The sequence below is a fragment of the Dipodomys merriami genome, unplaced genomic scaffold (genome assembly GCF_024711535.1).
Source record: "Dipodomys merriami isolate MVZ:Mamm:240054 unplaced genomic scaffold, mDipMer1.0.p SCAF_57, whole genome shotgun sequence".
NCBI classification, from domain to species: domain Eukaryota; kingdom Metazoa; phylum Chordata; class Mammalia; order Rodentia; family Heteromyidae; genus Dipodomys; species Dipodomys merriami.
Window position 1 is genome coordinate 1,509,952 of NW_027206146.1, and position 19,749 is coordinate 1,529,700.

The 19,749-nt window shown below is 51.4% G+C and overlaps 2 protein-coding genes across 2 annotated transcripts; one reads left to right on the top strand and one right to left on the bottom strand.

The window, feature by feature from the left end:
- Nucleotides 1-1,728: 1,728 nt before the first annotated feature.
- Nucleotides 1,729-7,912, top strand: LOC138812660 (zinc finger protein 17-like). The gene is made up of 4 exons (XM_070000725.1): nucleotides 1,729-1,891; nucleotides 3,030-3,069; nucleotides 4,530-4,659; nucleotides 5,596-7,912. The coding sequence occupies exons 2-4, from the start codon at nucleotides 3,055-3,057 to the stop codon at nucleotides 7,368-7,370; spliced, it is 1,920 nt and encodes a 639-aa protein (XP_069856826.1). The 5' UTR covers nucleotides 1,729-1,891; nucleotides 3,030-3,054; the 3' UTR covers nucleotides 7,371-7,912.
- A 5,317-nt stretch (nucleotides 7,913-13,229) lies between these two features.
- On the bottom strand, nucleotides 13,230-18,842 carry LOC138812695 (zinc finger protein 772-like). Its single transcript, XM_070000800.1, is given in 2 exon segments — nucleotides 13,230-14,361; nucleotides 18,796-18,842. Coding segments are annotated over 2 exon segments (1,164 nt in total). The 5' UTR covers nucleotides 18,828-18,842.
- Between the last annotated feature and the right edge of the window lie 907 nt (nucleotides 18,843-19,749).

Here is a 19,749-nt window from a genome sequence, read left to right on the forward strand (position 1 = left end):
TGAGCATTATATCTATACATTATTCGTCTTACTGTCAGATCTCAATTTTGCAACTCCCTGTCCCATCCTGCTGTTTTTTCACTGTGAGAGGGACATGTCCTAACACCCTTTACTTTTGGCTCTTTACTCTGCAGAGTGGACTGAGAAGGCAGTTGGGTTCTGCCACGGTGAAGGAAGCCTTTATTTTTTCCCTCAGAGGGAATCACAGGACAGATCTGCTCAGTATGCTTTGATTTCATATACCCCTCTTGCCATTGTCAGATGATGGGGACACGATTGTAAGGATTTCTCCTGAGCTCAGTGTACTTTTTTTTTTTTTGGTTGGTTGTGGGGCTTGAACTCTGGGCCTGGGTGCTGTCCCTCAGCTCTTGAGCTGAAAGTGAGCATTCTACCACTTGAGCCACAGCACCACTTCTGGTTTTCTAATGGTTACCTGGAGATAAGAGTCTCACAGACTTTCCTGCTTGGGTTGACTTTGAACCATGATCCTCAGAGCTCAGTCTTCTGAGTAGCTAGGGTCACAGGCATGAGCCATTGGCACTTAGCCCAGTGTTCATTCTTAAGTTGCTTTGAGATTTTCCTATGTTTCTAGAAGCATTATGGATTTAGTTTTGGGGGGCTTTTTGTTGTTTTTGTCAGTCATGGGGCTTGAACTCAGGCCCTGGCCACTGTCCCTGAGCTGCTTTTGTTCAATGCTAGCACCTTACCACTTGAGCCACAGCACCACTTCTGGCTTTTTCTGTTTATGTGGGAATGGAACCCAGGGCTTCCTGCATGCTGAGCCACATTTCTTTTTTTTTTTTGGTCCAGTCATGGGGCCTGAACTCGGGGCCTGGTCGCTGTCCCTCAGCTCTTCAGCTCAAGGCTAGCGCTCTACCACTTGAGCCACAGCGCCACTCCTGGCTTTTTTCTTTTTGCTTATGTGGTGCTGAGGAATCGAACCCAGGGCCTCAGGCATGCAAGGCAGGCGCTCTACCACTGAGCCACCTTCCCAGCCCCTGAGCCACATTTCTTGAATGTCACATGATCCCTAGTTGTTCAGGGATTATTGCTGCCCAGACCTGTGCAAGGGAGCAGGCTTCTGATATCCAAGGTGCTATAGGCAGGTGCTGTTGATTGCTGAGACACACCAGGAAATTGCAGAATCATAATTGATACAGAAACAAAGCAAAATGAGAAAGGCCATGGAAGAGATTTGTATATAATTTTTTCTTTTCCAATCCTGGGGCTTGAACTCGGGGCCAGGGCACTGTCCTTGAGCTGCTTTTGCTCAAGGCGAGCGTTCTACCACTTGAGCCACAGCATCACTTCCGGCTTTTCCTTCGTGGTTTGTCATCCCTTGTGATCCCAGCTACTAGGGAGGCCAGGATCTTGACCCTGGGCATGGCAACAGCCGCTAGCGGGCCCTGCAGGCCTAGACAGTGGTTTTCTGAAGCCGGCTAGGTCCTCCAACCCCTCGCCACTCTCTCAGCTTGGCTTTCACCTTCTCAAAATCCGGATGGGGGACTCCGACAACTCTGCACCTTGACTGAAGCCAGGGAAGGGAGTGGGTGAAGAACTACAATACCCAGGGGCCCCTGGCGCGCAGAAGCCGCTGAGCCAATGGGAGCCCAGGTTGGGCGCGTGCGCGGCGTGCCTGGGTGGGACTTCCGGGTGCGTCCTCGCTGCCGCAGCGTGCCTGTCTTTTAGGGGGCGGTCTACGAATTTAAGGGTTTCGGAGAGGTGAGGGCGCCAAGGCTGGAGCCCGCGGAGCCTGTTACGGTCACGCGCAGCCCGTTCGGGTTCTTCCGGGGTCCGGGGGCCCGAGTCTGGCGTGGGGCGATCTCGCGCCAGGGCCGGCGGGGAGGCGGTACGGGGAGGCCCTGCCCTGGGCCGTACGTGAAGGCCGCAGGTGGGCGCTGACGAGGTGGGAGCGGAGGGGAGGCCGGGCTGGGCGGGCACCGGGGAGGCCTGCCGGGCCTGGCGGTGACGCCCGCTCTGTCGAGTTCAGAGGGAAGAACACAGGTTACTCGATGGGGACATGGCATGACCTGGCGCTGCCCGTCCCTCATCACCCTGGCTAGCGCCGCCGCTGGCCTGCCCACCCCCAAGAGCCCTTTTGTATCCTGAGGAGGGCTCCCTGGCCTGGGGGTCCTGATCCTCCCGTCTGCACCTCCCAAGCGGCTGAAGGTAGATATGTATTGCCAGTCCTGGGCCTTGAACCCAGGGCCTGGGCGCTGTCCCTGAGCTTGTGCTCAATGCAAGAGATCTACCACCTGAGCCACAGCTACTGTTCTGGCTTTTTCTGCTTATGTGGTACTGAGGAATCCAATTCAGGGCTTCCTGCATGCCACTAGGCCACACTCCCAGCCCCAGATTTTAAATGTTTTAAAAAGAACTTTAAAAGTGAGGGAGAAGTATGCAAATTTTCAAAATCTTCCACTTTATTTGTGTTAAAGACATACACAAAGCTTTGATTGAGAGGATCACTGTTCAAGACCAAGCAAGGTCAAAAACTTAGTGATACCTCATCTCAACAAACAAGCTGGGTGTAGCACATGTCTGTAACACTCCCCTCTCCTCCCCTCCCCCTCCCCCAGGAAATGTACATGGAAGGTCTTGGTCTAAGACTAGCCTAAAAAAAAAAAAAAAAAAGAACCTTTATGAAAAACAGCTAAATCATAAAGGGCTGGGGCCACAGCTCAGTGGTAGAGCACCTCTCTAGCAAGTTTGAGGCCTGAATTCAAGTCCAATGCTACCAAAAAAGTTCCCATGTAACAAAATTATTTTAATCCCATAGGATGTCATTTCTTATTCATCATGCATATCAATTCTGTTTGATTCCAGGATGAACCTTGTGATGTGGCAGCCATTTTTGTTCTCATTTTATAGACACAGGCTCTGAGGCTTAGGGGGCCTCTGGCCTAGTCTGAAGTCTGGGAGCTGACCTGAGCTTGGGTCACTCTCTGGGCAGGCCAAAGGTGGTAGTGCAGCTCGGACACTGAGACTGCACAGCGGCGGCCTGTCTCTCATGGCCTCCTTTTCCCCAGGGTCCCTGGAAGCAGCGTGGTGCTCATGGACCTGGCACAGGTAAGGGGCAGACACCCCAGGCTGTCCCCACACTTCACCTGTGTCTTTCCTCCTCCCTTGGGCCTGGAGATCCTGTGGCTCTGCTCTGAAAGCCCGTGGGAAAGGCATGTTGAGTGGCTGGGCCCAGGAGGCCCAAGGAAGAAGAGGTGGACATGTGGGATTTGAACACGCTTCCCCTGCGGCAGCATGGAGAACTCGGAGGGAAGGAGGGCGGAGGCAGGACAGAAAGGATTGATGTTGAACAGAGTAGTAGCTGTGGAGGTGGGAGGAGCTGCTGGCTTCTGGATGGTTCTGTTCACCCTGGGAGGTGGAGAGTGTGGCACCAGAGAGGTGAGAAGAAGGAGGCTCACGAGTTCTCTCCAGTTCGCCTCGTCTGCACAGGCGGCCGCTGGGACTGCTGCTGTGTCCCACAGTTGATTGAATCTTGGTGGAATATGAGCAAGGAGATGTGGACTGAGTGTTTCAGACACTGCAAGGCTGTGGGTATCTGCTTCGTCTGAACAGAGCGGAGGTGGTCAGGATGTGGCCGGTGTGAGACTGACAAGTGGGGGAGGTGACTTTAGATTCTGGAACCTGGAAATGCAGCTGTTAAGGGAAGAGGGAGGGCTGGGAAGGTGGCTCAGTGGTAGAGTGCTTGCCTTACATGCATGAGGCCCTGGGTTCAATTCCTCAGCACCACATAAACATAAAAAGCCAGAGTGGTGCTATGACTCAAGTGGTAGAGTGCTAGCCTTGAGCTGAAGAGCTGAGGGACAGCACCCAGGCCCAGAGTTCAGGCCCCATGACTGGTCAAAAGAAAGGGAAGAAGGAAGAGAACAGAGGGTCTGAGCTGGTGCTGGAGGCTCACACCTATAATCCTAGATATTCAGGAGGCTGAGGGCTGAGGATCACAGTTCAAAGCCAGCTTGGGCAGAAAAGTCCATGAGACTCTTAGCTCCAGTAAACCACTTAGAAAAAGCCCGAGTGGCGCTGTGGTGGTAGAGTGCTAGCCTTGAGCAAAAGAAGCCTCAGGGATAATGCCCAGGCCCTGAGTTCAAGCCCCAGGACTGGTTTAAAAAAAAAAAAGGGTGGGGTGTCTGAGGACGGGGTCTCACCAGGAAGGTGGTGGCAAGGCCTGGGGACTGTGGACATGAGGTAGATGCTGAGGCATGTCCATTGAAGTGAGCAGGTGGTGGTAAAGTCCTGGGGGAGCCATGAGGCTCTGAGGACTCCCTGGGTTGTGTGGCCCTTGTCACCTCCCTGAGGTCCCTGGGTTGTGTGGCTCCTGTCACCTTGCCGGATTCTCCTCTGCTTGGTTGGAAAGTGGGATCTGCTGGAATGCTGAGGTGTGGGAGGTAAGAAAGGAGGTTCAGCTCCAGATGGAAGCCAGCATGGCTCCTCATTCATCACTGTGATTGCTAGGAAAATGCCGGTCTCTGGAGATGGCAAGCAACAGTGGCGCTGTCCTGGTTTGGTTTCAGCAGGGCTGGGTGACATCTGAGGATGTGGCTGTGTACTTCTCCCGGGAGGAGTGGGGGCTGCTCGACGTGGCTCAGCGGCGGCTCTACTGCGACGTGATGCTGGGGAACTTCATGCTCCTGTCCTCACTGGGTGAGGCCTGGGACCTGTGGCCCTGATCCTTCCTCCTGTGAGAACGCCCCGGGGCAGCTCTGTTCCCCACACCACCCTGTCGGTGTTGCTTCCTTCCCGGGTTTTCTATCAATGCTGTGGGAACCAGGGTCTCATACATGGTGCCTCCCCCCCACCCCCTCCACTGCCATCCACTCCTCTCTAGGCACATCAGAGCTTGGTGCCACCTCCTGCCCCTTCCTGTTGCCAGTGTTCTTCCAGCCTGGTCTTGCCAGGAACCTTAGGCACCATCTGGTCACCGCTTTTGACCATTCAGAGTTTTAGGGTGCAGGTGTTCCCAGCTGCGTGGCTCTGGGTGTGTGCTAGCCATGCCTCCCCTCCCCGCCCCCCCTTCTACCTAGAGCTGGGCTGGGCTGGGCTCAGACAGACAGTGGTGGGGAGCAGGCCCTGGCTTCCAGACATGGCTCCAACTCTAGCGGTGGCAAGAGAAGTGCAGGACGTGGCCCTTGAGAGCTGGAGCTGGATGCTAGTTCCGCTGTGCCTTGGCTAGGTGGCCACACCAGCTGGCCATCTCTGCCTTTTCTCTTTGGTGTTATTTCTCCTGAGTTGTGATTGTGGGCTCTGGCTTTTGCTTCTCTCAAATCTGCTTCTACCCATGGTGGTGTTCTTGACATCTGATCAAAACTAGGACATCTTGCATTTCAAATCATCTCTGAACACCAGATGCCTGGGATCTGGACACAGCTTCTACATGCTCATCCCCACCACCAGAGCCACAGTTAGCACGGGGGCCTGCGGAGTGGCGAGCTGGAGATGCCCACCCGGGCCAGCCCTCCTCCCAGGCCCTCTTGCTGGCCTCGCCCTTGGGCTCACTTATGAGTGCTCTGGCATGGGGGAGGGGGGCGGGGGGGGGGGGGAAGAGGCAGCAGCAGCTCATCTGCATTTCTCTCCTGGTAGGTTTGTGGCACAGAGCCGGGGCTGAGCACGGTGCGTCTCGGGTCAGGACCCCAGGGCCAAGCCCGGCCTCCCGAAAGACCCGGTCCTGCGGCGCATGCGGCTTGCTCCTGAAAGCCATTCTGCACCTGGCTGCGCAGCGCGGGCCGCGACCTGGGCAGGAGCTGCACGCGCGTCTGGAAGACCTTTACCGCCACCCCGGGCCGGCACCCCGAGTGAGTTGTCCTGGCGCTGACACGTGTGGGTCATGGTGTCTGGAGCAGCCCCAAGGTCCCGGGGCAGAAGGGCCCCTCGTGGACATGGCGGGTGCGCGGGGCCTCCAGCAGCCCGTGGGCCAAGGTGCCAGGGCGCCCCGCAGGAAGGCTCTCCAGCGCGGACAAAGCAAACCCCATGGCCAGGAAGAACGCGGGAAGGATTTCTGCCCCCAACACAGGCTTCGTGAGCCCCAAAGGACCTGCCCCAGGGAAGGGCCGCATGTGTGCGGCGAGTGCGGGAGGCAGTTCAGGCACACATCCAGCCTTGCGAGGCACCAGCAGAAGCACACATGCGTGGAGGCCTTCAAGCTCAAGTGTGGTGTCCTGGAGCAGGCGTGGATCCACCCGGCGAAGCTGGCCTTCACGAGGAAGGCCCACCCCACGCCGCACCGCGCAGGCCTTCCCGAGGGGCGTCTGGCCCCGGGGTCTGGCCGTGAGGAGCACCTGGAAAGCCCATCCGGGCCGCCGCCGCCCACGTGCGGCCCCTGTGGGAAGGCGCATCTCACGCAGTCCCACCTCCTCAGTTACCAGCCAGTCGACTCAGGGGAGCGGCCCCATGCGCGTGGCAGGTACAGAAAACTCTTCGCAGACAGCTCCACTCTCACGCGTGGCTGTAGTGACCGCGGGAAGCTCCTTGTGGACAGCCCCACGCTCGGCGCCCACCAGGGAGCGCACACCGGGGAGAAGCCCTTCGCGTGTGGCGAGTGCGGGAAGCTCTTCCGCTACCGCTCCACGCTCCTGCGGCACCACAGAGTGCACACCGGGGAGCGGCCGTTCGCGTGCAGCCAGTGCGGCAAGCTCTTCGTGGACAGCAGCACGCTGGTGACTCACCAGCGTGTGCACACCGGGGAGCGGCCGTTTGCGTGTGGCCAGTGTGGGAAGCTCTTCCGGTACGGCTTCACGCTTAGCCGGCACCAGCGGCTGCACTCGGGGGAGCGACCGTTCGCCTGCGGCCAGTGCGGGAAGCTCTTCGTGGACGGCTCGGCGCTCAGCAGCCACCAGCGCGTGCACACCGGGGAGCGGCCATATGCGTGTGGCCAGTGCGGGAAGCTCTTCCGCTACCGCTCCACGCTGGACACACACCAGAGGGTGCACACAGGTGAGCGGCCCTACGAGTGTAGCGAGTGCGGGAAGTTCTTCAGGCACAACTCCAACCAGATCAGACACCGCAGGAACCACCTGGGCGCCAAGCCCTACGCTTGTGGGGACTGTGGGAGAGTCTTCAGCCAGAATGCCCACCTCACCCGCCACCGCAGAGTGCACACCCGAGAGAGGAGCCATGCGTGCAGCACCTGCGGGAAGCAGTTCGTGGACAGCGCAGCACTCAGCAGCCACCAGAGGATGCACACTGGGGAGCGGCCCTTCGTGTGCGCCCAGTGTGGGAAGGCCTTCAGCTACAACTCCAGCCTCATCAAGCACCGGCGGGTGCACTCTGGGGAGAGCCCTCACCAGGCTGCCCACTGCGGCAGGGCCATTCCCCTGAATGCACGCCTTGCCCCGCACCAAACGCTTCCCGCCAGATAAACAGCACACAGTACAGGATGAGTGCAAAGGCTTCTGACAGACATGTCATTTATCACAAAACTTTTCCTACCTAACGGGTGTAGGCACCAAAAAGTTAACATGTTGATGAAACCGGGGTTAGGCGTCCAATAACATTTTTGTGCAATAAATGTCCAAAAAGCCCTCTCATCTTTCTAAACAAAACCCTGTAAACAAGTGAGGCACCACTGGCTCACACTTTAATCCTAGCTACTCAGGAGGCTGATATCTGAGGATTGTGGTTCAAAGCCAGCCTGGGCAGGAAAGTCTGTGAGACTCTTATAGCCAATAAACCACCAGAAACCAGAAGTGGTGCTGTGGCTCGAGTGGTAGGGTGCTCTCCTTGAGCTGAAGAGCTGAGGGATAGTGCTCAGGCCCAGAGTTCAAGCCCCACAATCAGCCAAAAGAAAACCCCCCAACCTTGTAAACTTTAGAAACAACTAGTTTTCCACTACAGCCAACTCGTGACAGTTACCATTGCTACCATTAGTTCATCTATGGAAAATTAAATTTTGGTCTTATTATTTTGTGCCTTATTTCACCTAGCGTAGTATCTTCAGTGATATGGAACTGTTTTTGTACAGTGGAATTTTTGCATCGTAGACATAGCACTTCTGTGCCCTCATCCATCAGTGGATGTTTGTTGTGAGGGAGGCTGCCGTGGGTGTGGATGTTCAGGTAGCAGGAGGCCCTGCTTCAGCTCTCAGCATACACAGGAGTGGGGCTGTGTGGCTCAGGGTAGTGTACACACAGACAAGCCCTTTCTGAGACAGGATCTCACTGTTGCCCTAGCTGCACTCAAACTCCAGGTCCTCCTGTCTCACTTCCTGCATACTGGGAGCCCATACTGGTGTCACTGTGCCTGACGACATTTTTTTTTTTTTTTTAATAGGAACTGCTGTGCAGATTTGGGAACTGGGTAGATAGTTCACAAACTGGTTGAGCAGTTAAGTCAAAACTTTTTAAAGTCTACAAATCCAAGAACAAAGTAACAGCAATATAGCTGCAAATTAAATGATGGACATTAGTAAACAGAAACAGAGGTCTGGAAATGTGGCTCAGTGGTAGAGTGCTTGCCTAGCACGTACGAAGCCCCAGGTTTGATTTCTCAGTACCATATACACAGAAAAAGGCCAAAAAAAAAAAGGAAGTTTCCAGTGACAACTTGTGTTATTCCCAAATGAGCCGACATATATATGTATATGTATATATATATGTACATGTATATATATTTATTTTTCTTTGCCAGTTGTGGGGCTTGAACTCTGGGCCTGGGTGCTGTCCCTCAGCTCTTCAGTTTGAAGGGTAACACTCTACCACTTGAGCTACAGTGCCACTTCTGGCTTTTTCTGCTTATGTGGTGCTGAGGAATCAAACCTAGGGCCTCATGCATGCGAGGCAAGTGCTCTACCACTGAGCCTCCTTCCCAGCCCCGAGCTGACAAATATTTAAGGACCAATTCCCCATGGCTGGTGTACCCTGTACAGCAGCCTTACTTCTCACAAATTTCCAACATTTTCTAATAAAAATTATTTACTGTAGGGGCTGGGAAGGTGGCTCAGTGGTAGAGTGCTTGCCTTGCATGCCTGAGGTCCTGGGTTCGATTCCTCAGCACAACATAAGCAAAAAAAAGAAAAAAGCTGGAAGTGGCACTGTGCTCAACTGGTAGAGCGCTAGCCTTGAGCTGAAGAACTAAGGGACAGCGCCCAGGCCCAGAGTTCAGGCCCCACGACTGGACCCCCCCCCCCCCCCAAAAAAAAATTAGTTCCTGTAACAGATGTGTTATTTGTGATTTTTCTGTAACAGTGAGTAGTGCTGAGCATATTTTCTTCTATATGCTAATTGTATCTTTTCTTTGGGGGTGGGGTTAGTCATGGGACTTGAACTCAGGGTCTGGGCACTATCCATGAGCTGCTTTTGTTCAAGGCTAGCACTCTACCACTTTGAGCCATAGCACCACTTCCAGCTTTTTCTGTGTATGGGTGCTGAGAAATTGAACCCAGGGCTTCATGCATGCTAGGCGAGCACCCTACCACTGAGCCACCTTTCCAGCCCCTGCTAACTGTCTTGAAGAAATGTATAATCGGCTCTAGGCAAGTGTTTTCTGTACATTTCTACAAGCTCTAGTCCCTTGAGCTCATTTGTGTAAGTTATGTGCAGACTCCAGCTTCATTCGGTCCCATCTGGGATACAGCTGGTGTTGTGTCTTTTGTTTTTATTTGGGATCTAGTTGTTTTAAGTTGGTTTAAAAGTCTCCCAGATGAATTTTTCATGCTCTTGTCACAGATGTCTGCATAAAAGTGGAGGTTCATCTTGGTGCCGTTCTCGCCAGTCAGCTTTCATCACTGCCACAAAGTGCCTGTCAGCTTCCAAGATGGAAAAAGGTTTACTTTGGACTTTTCCACCTGTGGTCAGTGTGGCCTGATGCTGTGGGGCCTGTTGTGTGAGAGTCTGTCAGGGTTGTGTGGAAGATACTCACTATGGCAGGCAGGCTGGTCCCAGTGTCCCCTTCAAGGGAATACTCAGGCTGAGACAGGAGGATCAAAGTCAGAGGCCAGTGTGGCCTATATATGAAGACCCTGACCTGACACAAACCCAAGGCTAGGTCTGCAGCTCATGTATATGCAAGGCACTAGGCTTGAGCCCCAGCACTGCAAAGGAAAAAAAAATGTCAGGTGACAGTTGGCTCATGCCTGTAATCCTAGCTACTCAGGAGGCTGAGATCTGAGGATGGAGATTTGAAGCCAGCTTGGGCAAGGAAGTCTGTGAAACTCTTTTCTCCAATTAACCAAAACCAGCCAGAAGTGGAGCTGTGTCTCAAATGGTAGAGCACCACCTTGAGTGAAAAAAAATTGAAGTTCAAGTCCCAGTACTGGCACAAAAGAAAATACTTGAAATCTGTCCCATTTTATCTAAATATACTTTGTCTTCTAGTCAACTGTATAAGGAATCTGCTAGTTTTAGTTCAAGGCTTATAAGAAGCACAGTCTCCTAGAACACTAAGCCTTGAAAAGCAAATGGAAGAAAGGGTGGTTTATACCACAGAGAGGGAGCCAGCCCACATGCCAGTGTCCACCAGGGACAGGGTAGATGTGCCAATGCCCTTGATGTTACAGAATGCAAATTGCTTGTCATCGCATATCATGTATGCCTGAGACCACCAAGCTTCAGATGGTGCAGAGGGAACCTGCCTTGCTCGTGGAAGGGGTGAGACCTGTGGTGGTTTCATGGACTAGGACTTCATTGCTGCTGTATGATGTCTGCTGTGTCATGTATCTCAAGCAGGTAAGTAATTTCTCAGAGGTGAGAATGTTACTGAAGGTGTTCAAGGCAGCAGTGACACGCAGCCCTGTGTTGTAGCAGGGAGGGGGAGATGCTGAGATGTCCTTGAGTGAAGATAGATCCATACCCACACTGAAGCATCCCAGGGCAGCTGAGCTCAGTGACTCATGCCTGAAATCCCGTCCACTCGGGAGATGAGGAGATCAAGATGGGAAGCCAGCTTGTGTAAAAAGTTGAGAAGACTCCATCTCAACCATGGGCATGGTGGTACGTGGTTCCAAGGAGACCACACTGAGGGAAAAACCAGATGTTCCAGACGCACTTCAGTTCTAACCTACATGGAAGGGCAGGGCTCATTTTCCCCATGATGTCACCTGCATGTCTGCTGAAGGCCTTCCTTTCAGAAAGTCTAGAATTCCCCCTCTATCATTTTAAGCATATGAATATTTTCCTTGCTTTGGGGACATTTGCTCTTTAGGGAGCAGATAATCATAGTGTCCGGTTCATTTCCAGTGCATATGTCATATGAATGGGAGACTGTGATTTATGATTCTAAGATGTGGAGAGATTTCCTGTCCACATGGATCAGAGACAAGGCATAAAAATGGATGTTGTGTATGAAAAGAACACTTGATCTAACATTCTTAACAGAAGTGTGAGAAATTTCAAAATAAGTTAATGAAATTTTTGGGGGGGCGGTGGTCAGACATGGGGCATGAACTTAGCTTGGGCGCTGTCCCTGAGCTCTTTTTGCTATAGGCTAACACTCTGACTCTGAGCTACTGCTCCACTTCCGGCTTTTTCTGAGTAGTACGTTGGAGATAAGTTTCATGGACGTTCTTGCCCAGGCTGGCTTTGAACCACAATCCTCAGATCTCAGCCTCCTGAGTAGCTAGGATGACAGGCATGAGCCACCAGCACTCTATACAAATTATTTTTAAGGTATGTTGTCAAGATAATGTATGAACTTTTAATTAAGAGACAGACTAAACTAAAATTGTAACACTCTCCATAGTACACTAGTCCTAAGTTATTTGTATTTTCATTTGGTAATTTCACTTAAGTGACAAATTTGAATACAATGTAAAAGTAATTTCTAAAGGTCACTTCTGTAGTGAACAGCACACATTGTTTAAACCATGCACATGTGACAACTTACTATGCAAAATCTCAAAGTTTTATGCAAATGATTTTTATTGATCTACATAAGTTCTGAGTTATAAATTGTGTCTTGAAATGCCGAGAACATTACAGTTTTGTCTCTTTTTTCTTCTATTAACTCCATATTCAACCCAGGTCCCAGAGACTCAAGCCTGTAATGTTAGCTACTCAGGCAGCTGAAATCTGAGAATTGTGGTTTGAAGCCAGCCCAGGCAGGAACATCTGTGAGACTCATATCTGCAATTAATCACAGAAAAAGCTGAGAGTGGCACTGTGGCTCAAATGGTAGAGCACTAGCCTTGGGCGCAAAGAGGCTCAGGGACAATGCCCAGGACCTGAGTTCAAGCTCCAGAACTAACAACAGATGTACAATATTCAGTGCACTTTTTGTGTGTGCTAGTCTTGAAGCTTGAATGTAGGGCCTAGACATTGTCCCTGAGCATTTTTTGCAAAAGGCCAGCACTCTACCACTTGAATCACCACTGCACTTCCAGCTTTTGCTGGTTAATTGGAGATAAGTGTCTCACAGATTTTCTTGCCTAGGCTGCCTATAAACTGCAATCCTCAGATCTCAGCCTCCTGAGTAGCATGGGCAGGCATGAGCAACAGGTGCTGTGTATAATTATTAAATTGCACTTCTAATGTATTTACTTTTTTGGGGGGTCAGTTGTGGGACTTTAATTCAGTCTGGGTGCTGTCCCTGAGCTCTTTTGCTCAAGGCTAGCACTCCACTTTGAGCCACAGTGCCACTTCCTGTTTTCTGGTGGTTCATTGGAGACGAGAGTGCCATGGTCTTTCCTGCCTGGGCTGGCTTTGAACTGTGATCTTCAGATCTCAGCCTCCTGAGTAGATGGGATTACAGGCTTGAACCTCCAGCACCTGGCTGCACTTACTTCATTTACTTTGACATTGCTTTGAGAATTATATGAAGAAACCAACATGTGGTTATTAGTTCACATTTTCCCTTGTTCTCACTATATTAAATGTACCTGTGTTTAAGGGTTTATTCCCATTCTTAAGGTATGATTCAGAGAGGATTAGAAAACATCTACTACTGCTGGGCGCCAGTGGCTCATACCTGTAATCCTAGCTACTCAGGAGGCTGAGATCTGAAGATCCCAGTTCAAAGCCAGCTGGACAGGAAAGTCTGTGAGACTCTTTATCTCCAATTAATCACCTGAAAACCAGAACTGGTGTGGCTCAAGTGGTCGAGCACTCCCTTGAGCTGACAGTGCTCAGGTCAGAGTTCAAGACCCACAACCGACCAGAAAAAAAAAATCTACTAATGAGCATGTGGAAGTGAGTGATGTGGCTGGGAGGTCAAAATGAATGACATCCAATTTCCAGTGGAGAGTCCATCGTTACGATGAACAGGGACAGGGCCCAGCCTCTGCCAGCCTATGGCCTCTCCCCCATGTGGACTTTCCAGTGCTGGATGAGGGAGGCCCTCTGCCTCAAGGCCTTCCCACACTCACTGCACTGGTATGGCTGCTCTCCAGTGTGAATCCTGTGGTGCTGAACAAGCACATGCTTGTGGCTAAAAGCCTTTCCACAGTCACTGCACACATATGGCTTCTCCCCATTGTGAACCCTTTGGTGAGCAATGAGATCAGAGCTTTGACTAAAGAACTTCCCACATGTAATACACTCGTAAGGCCTTGTTCCAGTGTGAACACTCCAGTGTTTAATAAGCCTGTACTTATGACCAAAGAATTTCCTACACTCGCTATACTCGTAAGGCCTTTCCCCACTGTGCACGCTCTTGTGCTGAACCAGTGTGGATTTGTGGCTATAGGCTTTCCCACATGTGCTGCATTTGTAAGGCCTTGCTCCAGTGTCTACTCGCTGGTGCACGATAAGGTTAGGACTGTGATTGAAGACCTTCCCACACACAGTGCACTCATACGGCATTTCTCCTGTATGGACTTTCTGGTGCTGAGCGAGGATGGGTTTCCGGTTGAAGGCCTTCCCACACTTGCCGTGCGCATACGGCCGCTCCCCAGTGTGCACTCTCTGATGCTGAACAAGGGAGTCCTTCTGGTTGAAGGCCTTCCCACACTCACCACACGTGTACCGCCTCTGTCCCCCGCGCACCATCTCTCCACATGCAGTGCTTCTGCGGGGATCCCATTCGCAGTGAGGGACTCAGTGCTGGGACAAGCCCAAGCTGACTGAGTCCTGACAGCTCTCCTGCATCATCAAAGGTGTTCCCAAGGGCTAGACAGGAGAGAGCTTCACAAGGCATGCCCCATCTTCATCCCCGCTGGAGTGCTCCTCCCCACTGTGCTCCTGAACTGCACTGACCCACAGCTGCTCCCCACATGCCATGCTCTGGTGTGGCCTTTGCCCCCTATGGGTTTCCTGGGGCTCAGCCACGTGTAGAATGTGGTTCAAGTCCAGGCCCCATGTCTCACAGGGGTGGGCCTTCTGGGGCTGAGGGGCTCCCTGGGAAGCCCTAGCATCAGACACACCTGTGCAAGTGCTCTTCTCAGAAGGCAGCTCTTCGTCCTCCATTCCATGCCAACACCCGGAAAGCAGAGAAATGCGGGTCAGGTATACACCTACAGTGGTGGGCGGGAGCAGCCTCATTTTGATTGTGTATGACACACCTGGAACCACAGACCATGGGTCAGTTCAGGTTTGGTGATGTTCTGCTACGCAGCAGATGATGTCTAAACGTAACAGTGGAGGAGGTCAGACTGGCAGAGAAGCAGACCTGGAAGATGGCACAGGGTGAGGCAGCTCACCCAATGTTGGCCACTGGGGACAAGAGTTCTACAGGAGGGCTCTGTGTGTGCCCAAGTGCCGCGGACCGGGTTCTGTAGGGACGACGGAGGACACCTAGGGGAGGAACCTGGAATAGGATGGGGAGATGGCAAACAGACAACTCACACACAAGAGGAGTAGATGCTGAGTGCGATTTAATGCAGAGGATAACAAACTTTAATAGCAAAAGTCTCCAGAAGAAAGGGCAAAAGGTTACACAATCTTGCTGCAGGGCTTCATCCTTGGGTGGTCACCAGCTGGTCGCCTGATAGGCACTTGTTTCCGGCTTTACCTCTATTTTTAAGAAATACAATGGGTTTCGATGATTGTCACCAATTAACCACTACTTTTTTCTATAGAGGTCTTAACTGTCCCATTAAGATCTTTCCTGTTCCTTCTTTAATAGTAAGCACCACGGAGGCCTAGATCTAGCAAGTCTCTTAATAAATGAAAGAGAGTAACAGGAAGTTCTTTCTCCTAAGTAGTTATCTCAGCAATTGCCATACATTCTTTCTGTTCTAGCCGCGCCTACAGCTTCTTGTAAATTTCTTACAATTCCTTCTGCTGGAGTGACTTTGTGAAACCCCCAATACTTTTATATTTACTTATAACTTGTCTACTAGCCTCCATAAGAGGGGTTTCAGGGTAGCACTTAACTCTGGTGAGTTAGTCATATTTTTAAGACACTCATCAGATATTGGAGTCGTCAACACTCTTAAGAAAGAGCTTTGAATAAGGGAACGTTGACAATGAGTAAGTACAATGAACAGCAGAAACAGTAAAAGATTGATAGGCACTCTTATGAGGAGAAGACAAAAACACATCTTTTCCCAGGGGTTTTTCCAGCCTTTTCCCAGGAGTAGGCCTCTTAGAAGCCCTATTCTCTGAGGTAGACTTCGGTGAAGTCCCAAAACTTGGAGATAGGTTTCTGTAAAGCCCCATTCTCTGAGGTAGACTTCGGTGAAGTCCCAAAACTCAGAGATAGGTCTCGAGGCCCCTATCATGGTCTGATAGATGGTTTCCCATGCTAAGCAGACTCTACTGGGGTCGGCGTGGCACCCACGAAAACCCAGATGCTACTGTGCAGTCATGATTAAGGCCCAGGTATATACCTCACCACACAGTGAATATGCCAATGGTAGAAACCATCTCCAAGGGAGGGTTTCTTTACTGCTCCAAGGGAGCAGGCACTGATGGCTCACACTTGCAATCCTCTCTACTCAGGAAGCTGAGTCTCAGGATCACAGTTCAAAGCCAGCTGAGGCAGGAAAGTCACTGTGAAACATCTCCAGAAAACCTGAATAAAGTGGCTCAAAGGGGCTGTGCTCTAGCCTTCAGCAAAAAAGCTCAGGGACAGTGCCCAGGCCCTGAGTTCAAGCCCCACAACCAACAACAAACAAAAGAATAATGAAACATATCCCCTATGTCATTTTAACCCATTAAGCAACAATGTGACTACATAAATACCAAGTAAAACAGACTTTAAAAGCATGTTGATGGGTGCTCCTAAGCTACTCAGGAAGCTGAGATCTGATGATCACAGTTTGAAGCCAGCCCCAGCAGGAACATCAGTGATACTCTCCAGCTAACCATCAAAGAAAAAGCTGGAAGTGGAGCTGTGGCTTCAGTGTAAGAGTGCTATCTTTGAGCACAAAAGCTCAGAGACACTAAAGCCCTGAGTTCAACCTCTAAGATTGGCATAAAAGAAAAAAAAAGTGGCTTAAGTGCTAGAGCTATTAGTGCATACATCAAAATCAGCTCATGGTTACCTGCCTGGACCCCTCAGGGTGATGTGGAGCCAAAACAAACAAACAAACTCCACAAGGGCAACCATACATAAAAACGGTATCCATGAGGGTAGCAGACCACTGCAGCTACTGCTGATACCCAAACCCAGACTTTTCCTGGACCACACTGGTCTTGCTTATGACCTAAGCAGTTCCTCGGGATGGAGGACAACCAGAAAGTTCACATTGCTCTAGGATCCCTTCAAGCTCTGAGGGGCACAAGAGTCTGCCACCCCGAGCACACTGGGTGACCGGTGGGTCCTGTGGTGATATTCACTGCAGACAGGAGTGTGAGAGGAAATGCAAGTTAGCTCCGGAAAGCGTCCCAGGTACTCAGGGTTGGTTGTGAAAGTTCCAGATACTCATCTTCAGAAGTAAATGGGTCAACATCTTATAGATTCCTTGGAAAATATACTTTCATGACCTTTCTCCTGTGTGAGCCTTGAGGTACCGACAGAAAATAATACTGTTTGTTAAAGGCTTTTCTGCTGTGTGGACCCTCTGATGCTCCACAAGTTTTTTTTGTTTTCTTGCCAGTCCTGGGGTTTGAACTCAGGGCCTGGGCTTTATCCCTGAGCTTCTTTTGCGCAAGCCAGCACTCTACCACTTGAGCCACAGCACCACTTCCAGCTTTTTCTGTGTATGTGGAACTGAGGAATCCAACCCAGGGCTTCATGCATGCTAAGCAAGCACTCTACCACTGAGCCACTTTCCCAGCCCTCTCCAAAAATGTTTGTAATTGGCAGACTTCCTGTGCACAGGGCATCGATCAGGCCTCTCTCCATTGTGAATGTTCCATGAGGCTGCTGTGGTGCCTGAAGCATTTCTCACATTTGCTGCACGTGGGGGGCTTTTCTCTACCCTCTGGTGTGCAAGAACTCTTATTTTTGTGGCTGAAGGATTTCTCACATTTTTGTACTTGTAGGTTTGTTCTCTGATGCTGAAGTAGTTTATCTTCAAGGCAGAAGCCTTTCCCACACTCATTACATTGGTAAGATTTTCTCTGGTGTGGATTCTCTGGTGCTTAACTTTTGGTTGGGCCAGGCACCAGTAGTTCATGCCTGTAATCCTAGTGACTCAAGAGGCTAAGATCTGAGAATCATGGTTCAAAACCAGCCTCAGCAGGAAAGTCCATGAGACACTAACCTTCAATTAACCCACAGAAAGCCAGAAGTGGTGCTGTGGCTCAAAGTGATAGAGTGCTAGCCTTGAGTGAAAAAGCTCTGGGGCAGCACCCAGGCTTTCCCACAGTCACTGCATGTGCATGCTGCTCTACAGTGTGAATTCTGATATCGAATGTAGTCAGAAGACCACATGAAGGACCTTCTACACTTGCAGCACACAGAGGCTTTTCTCCAGTGTGCACCCTCTGGTGATGTAGAAGTTTGTTTCTGTGGATGAAGGACTTCCCACACTCACTACATTCACAAGCCCCCTCTCTCCTGTGAATTCTCTGCTGTCCAATGTGATCAGAGAACTGAATGAACACCGTCCCACATTCTGTGCACACATCAGGCCTTTCTCCAGTGTGGATTCTCTGCTGGTGTGGGAGGGGCCGCGCCAGTAAAAATACTTGACCACACCACAGGGAGGAGTCCATCGCTTGTTTTAGGACAAGTGAAAAATCAAGATTGTTTAGCAGTTCCAGAGGTCACAATGTACAAGAATGCCTCATGACCATAAAAAAAAAAAAAAAAAAAAACAAGAAACAATGAGTGTTTAAGGTATGAACTGAAACCTTAAAATCTCAAGGAAAATACAGACAGAATACTTTAAGATATAGGCATAAGCAACAGCTTTCTGAATAGGACTCCTAACAGCTCAAGGAATAAGAGCAGCCAAGCATTGGTGGCTAATGCCTGTCATCCCTAGTTAATCAGGAGGCTGAGATCTAAGGGTCATGATTGAAAACCAGCCTGGGCAGGAAAGTCTGTGAGAGTCTTTTATCTTCAATTAACCACCTAAAAAACCAAAATGGAACGATGGCTCAAAGTGGTGGAGTGCTAGCCTTGAGCAAACAAAAACCAAACCTTCGAAGGAGGGTCCTGATGTCATAATCCAGTGTCCCCACAAACAGTGACTATAAGTGCCTATAGTCCCTGAGGTATATGTGTGGGGGGGAGGGGGGCCCCAAGAAATGTCCACTAAAGAAAGCGGAAGAATCTGCAAATCTGAAGTCACCTGAGCAAAGAATGGCAAGGCCAAGTGACATTGGTGGGATGAGCTACATACAAGCTTATGAACTCCAGCTCTTCACTGACTGGCTCTCAGCCCAGGCCTGTCACACAAGAGACAGGATGAGAAGCCCGGGATGGGGTGGGAGGGGTGGGGGGTAGGGGGCCCCTGGCTGTGGAGGACAGCCAGGCACACGGGCCCAGCAGGGTTGATGGAGCTGCTTCAAGGACTTACCCACCAAGGCCACCAGCACGAAGTTCTCCATCATCACATCATGGATACAGGCTCCTCTGAGCCTCATCCAGGAGCCCCCACTCCTCCTGGGAGGACACGGTGATGTCTTCCAAGGTCACACGGCCGTCATGATGGGGTAGGTGAGTTTCTAATTGGCCTCAACCCAGGGGCCCCCAGGCCGAGCCCCGACGCAGGGACACAGGGAAGACAGGCCGTGGTGCCACCCTCCACACTGCTCCTCCTGCCCCACAGCTCATGATCCAGAGGGGAGAGGTGCTGCCTTCCAGGCCTGGGACTGGCACACAAAGTCCCAGGCGCACTCCGCCATCTACTTCCCAGGGTGTCAGGTCCGGCATGCGCCCATGCTTTTCACGGCCTGTAAGAATGGGGTGCTGGGGAGCCCCAGGGACAGCTGAAGAGACCCGGGGACCGGCAGGGAATTAGCGCGTGGGGAAACGAGCGGGTTTGGGGTTCGGACCCAGTATGGGGCTCGCACCACTCACCCAGGACCCGTGCAGCACCGCCGCGGACACCATGGCCTCGCGCGGCCCCGGCCCCCCGGCTCCTGGAAGCGAAGCTCCGGAGCCGCGTTCTAGCGGGCTGTGCAGGGAAACCCCCAAAGTCCCAGAAGCTCTAAGATCCGACGCTCTCATTGGCCCATGCCGCAGCATCCTGGGTAATATAGTTCTTAGTGATAAGAATAAAGGCAGTCAAGTTGGCAAAACCTGTCACGAAGGCTTTAAAGGCGTTTTCGAGGGCTGGGAAGGTGGCTCAGTGGTAGAGCGCTTGCCTGACATGCATGAGGCCCTGGGTTCGATTCCTTAGCACCACATAAGCAGAAAATGTCAGAAGTGGCGCTGTGGCTCAAGCAGCAGAGCGCTAGCGTTGAGCTGAAGAGCTGAGGGACAAGGTTCAGGCCCGAAAAATATGTATATATATCATCTATGTACATGTGT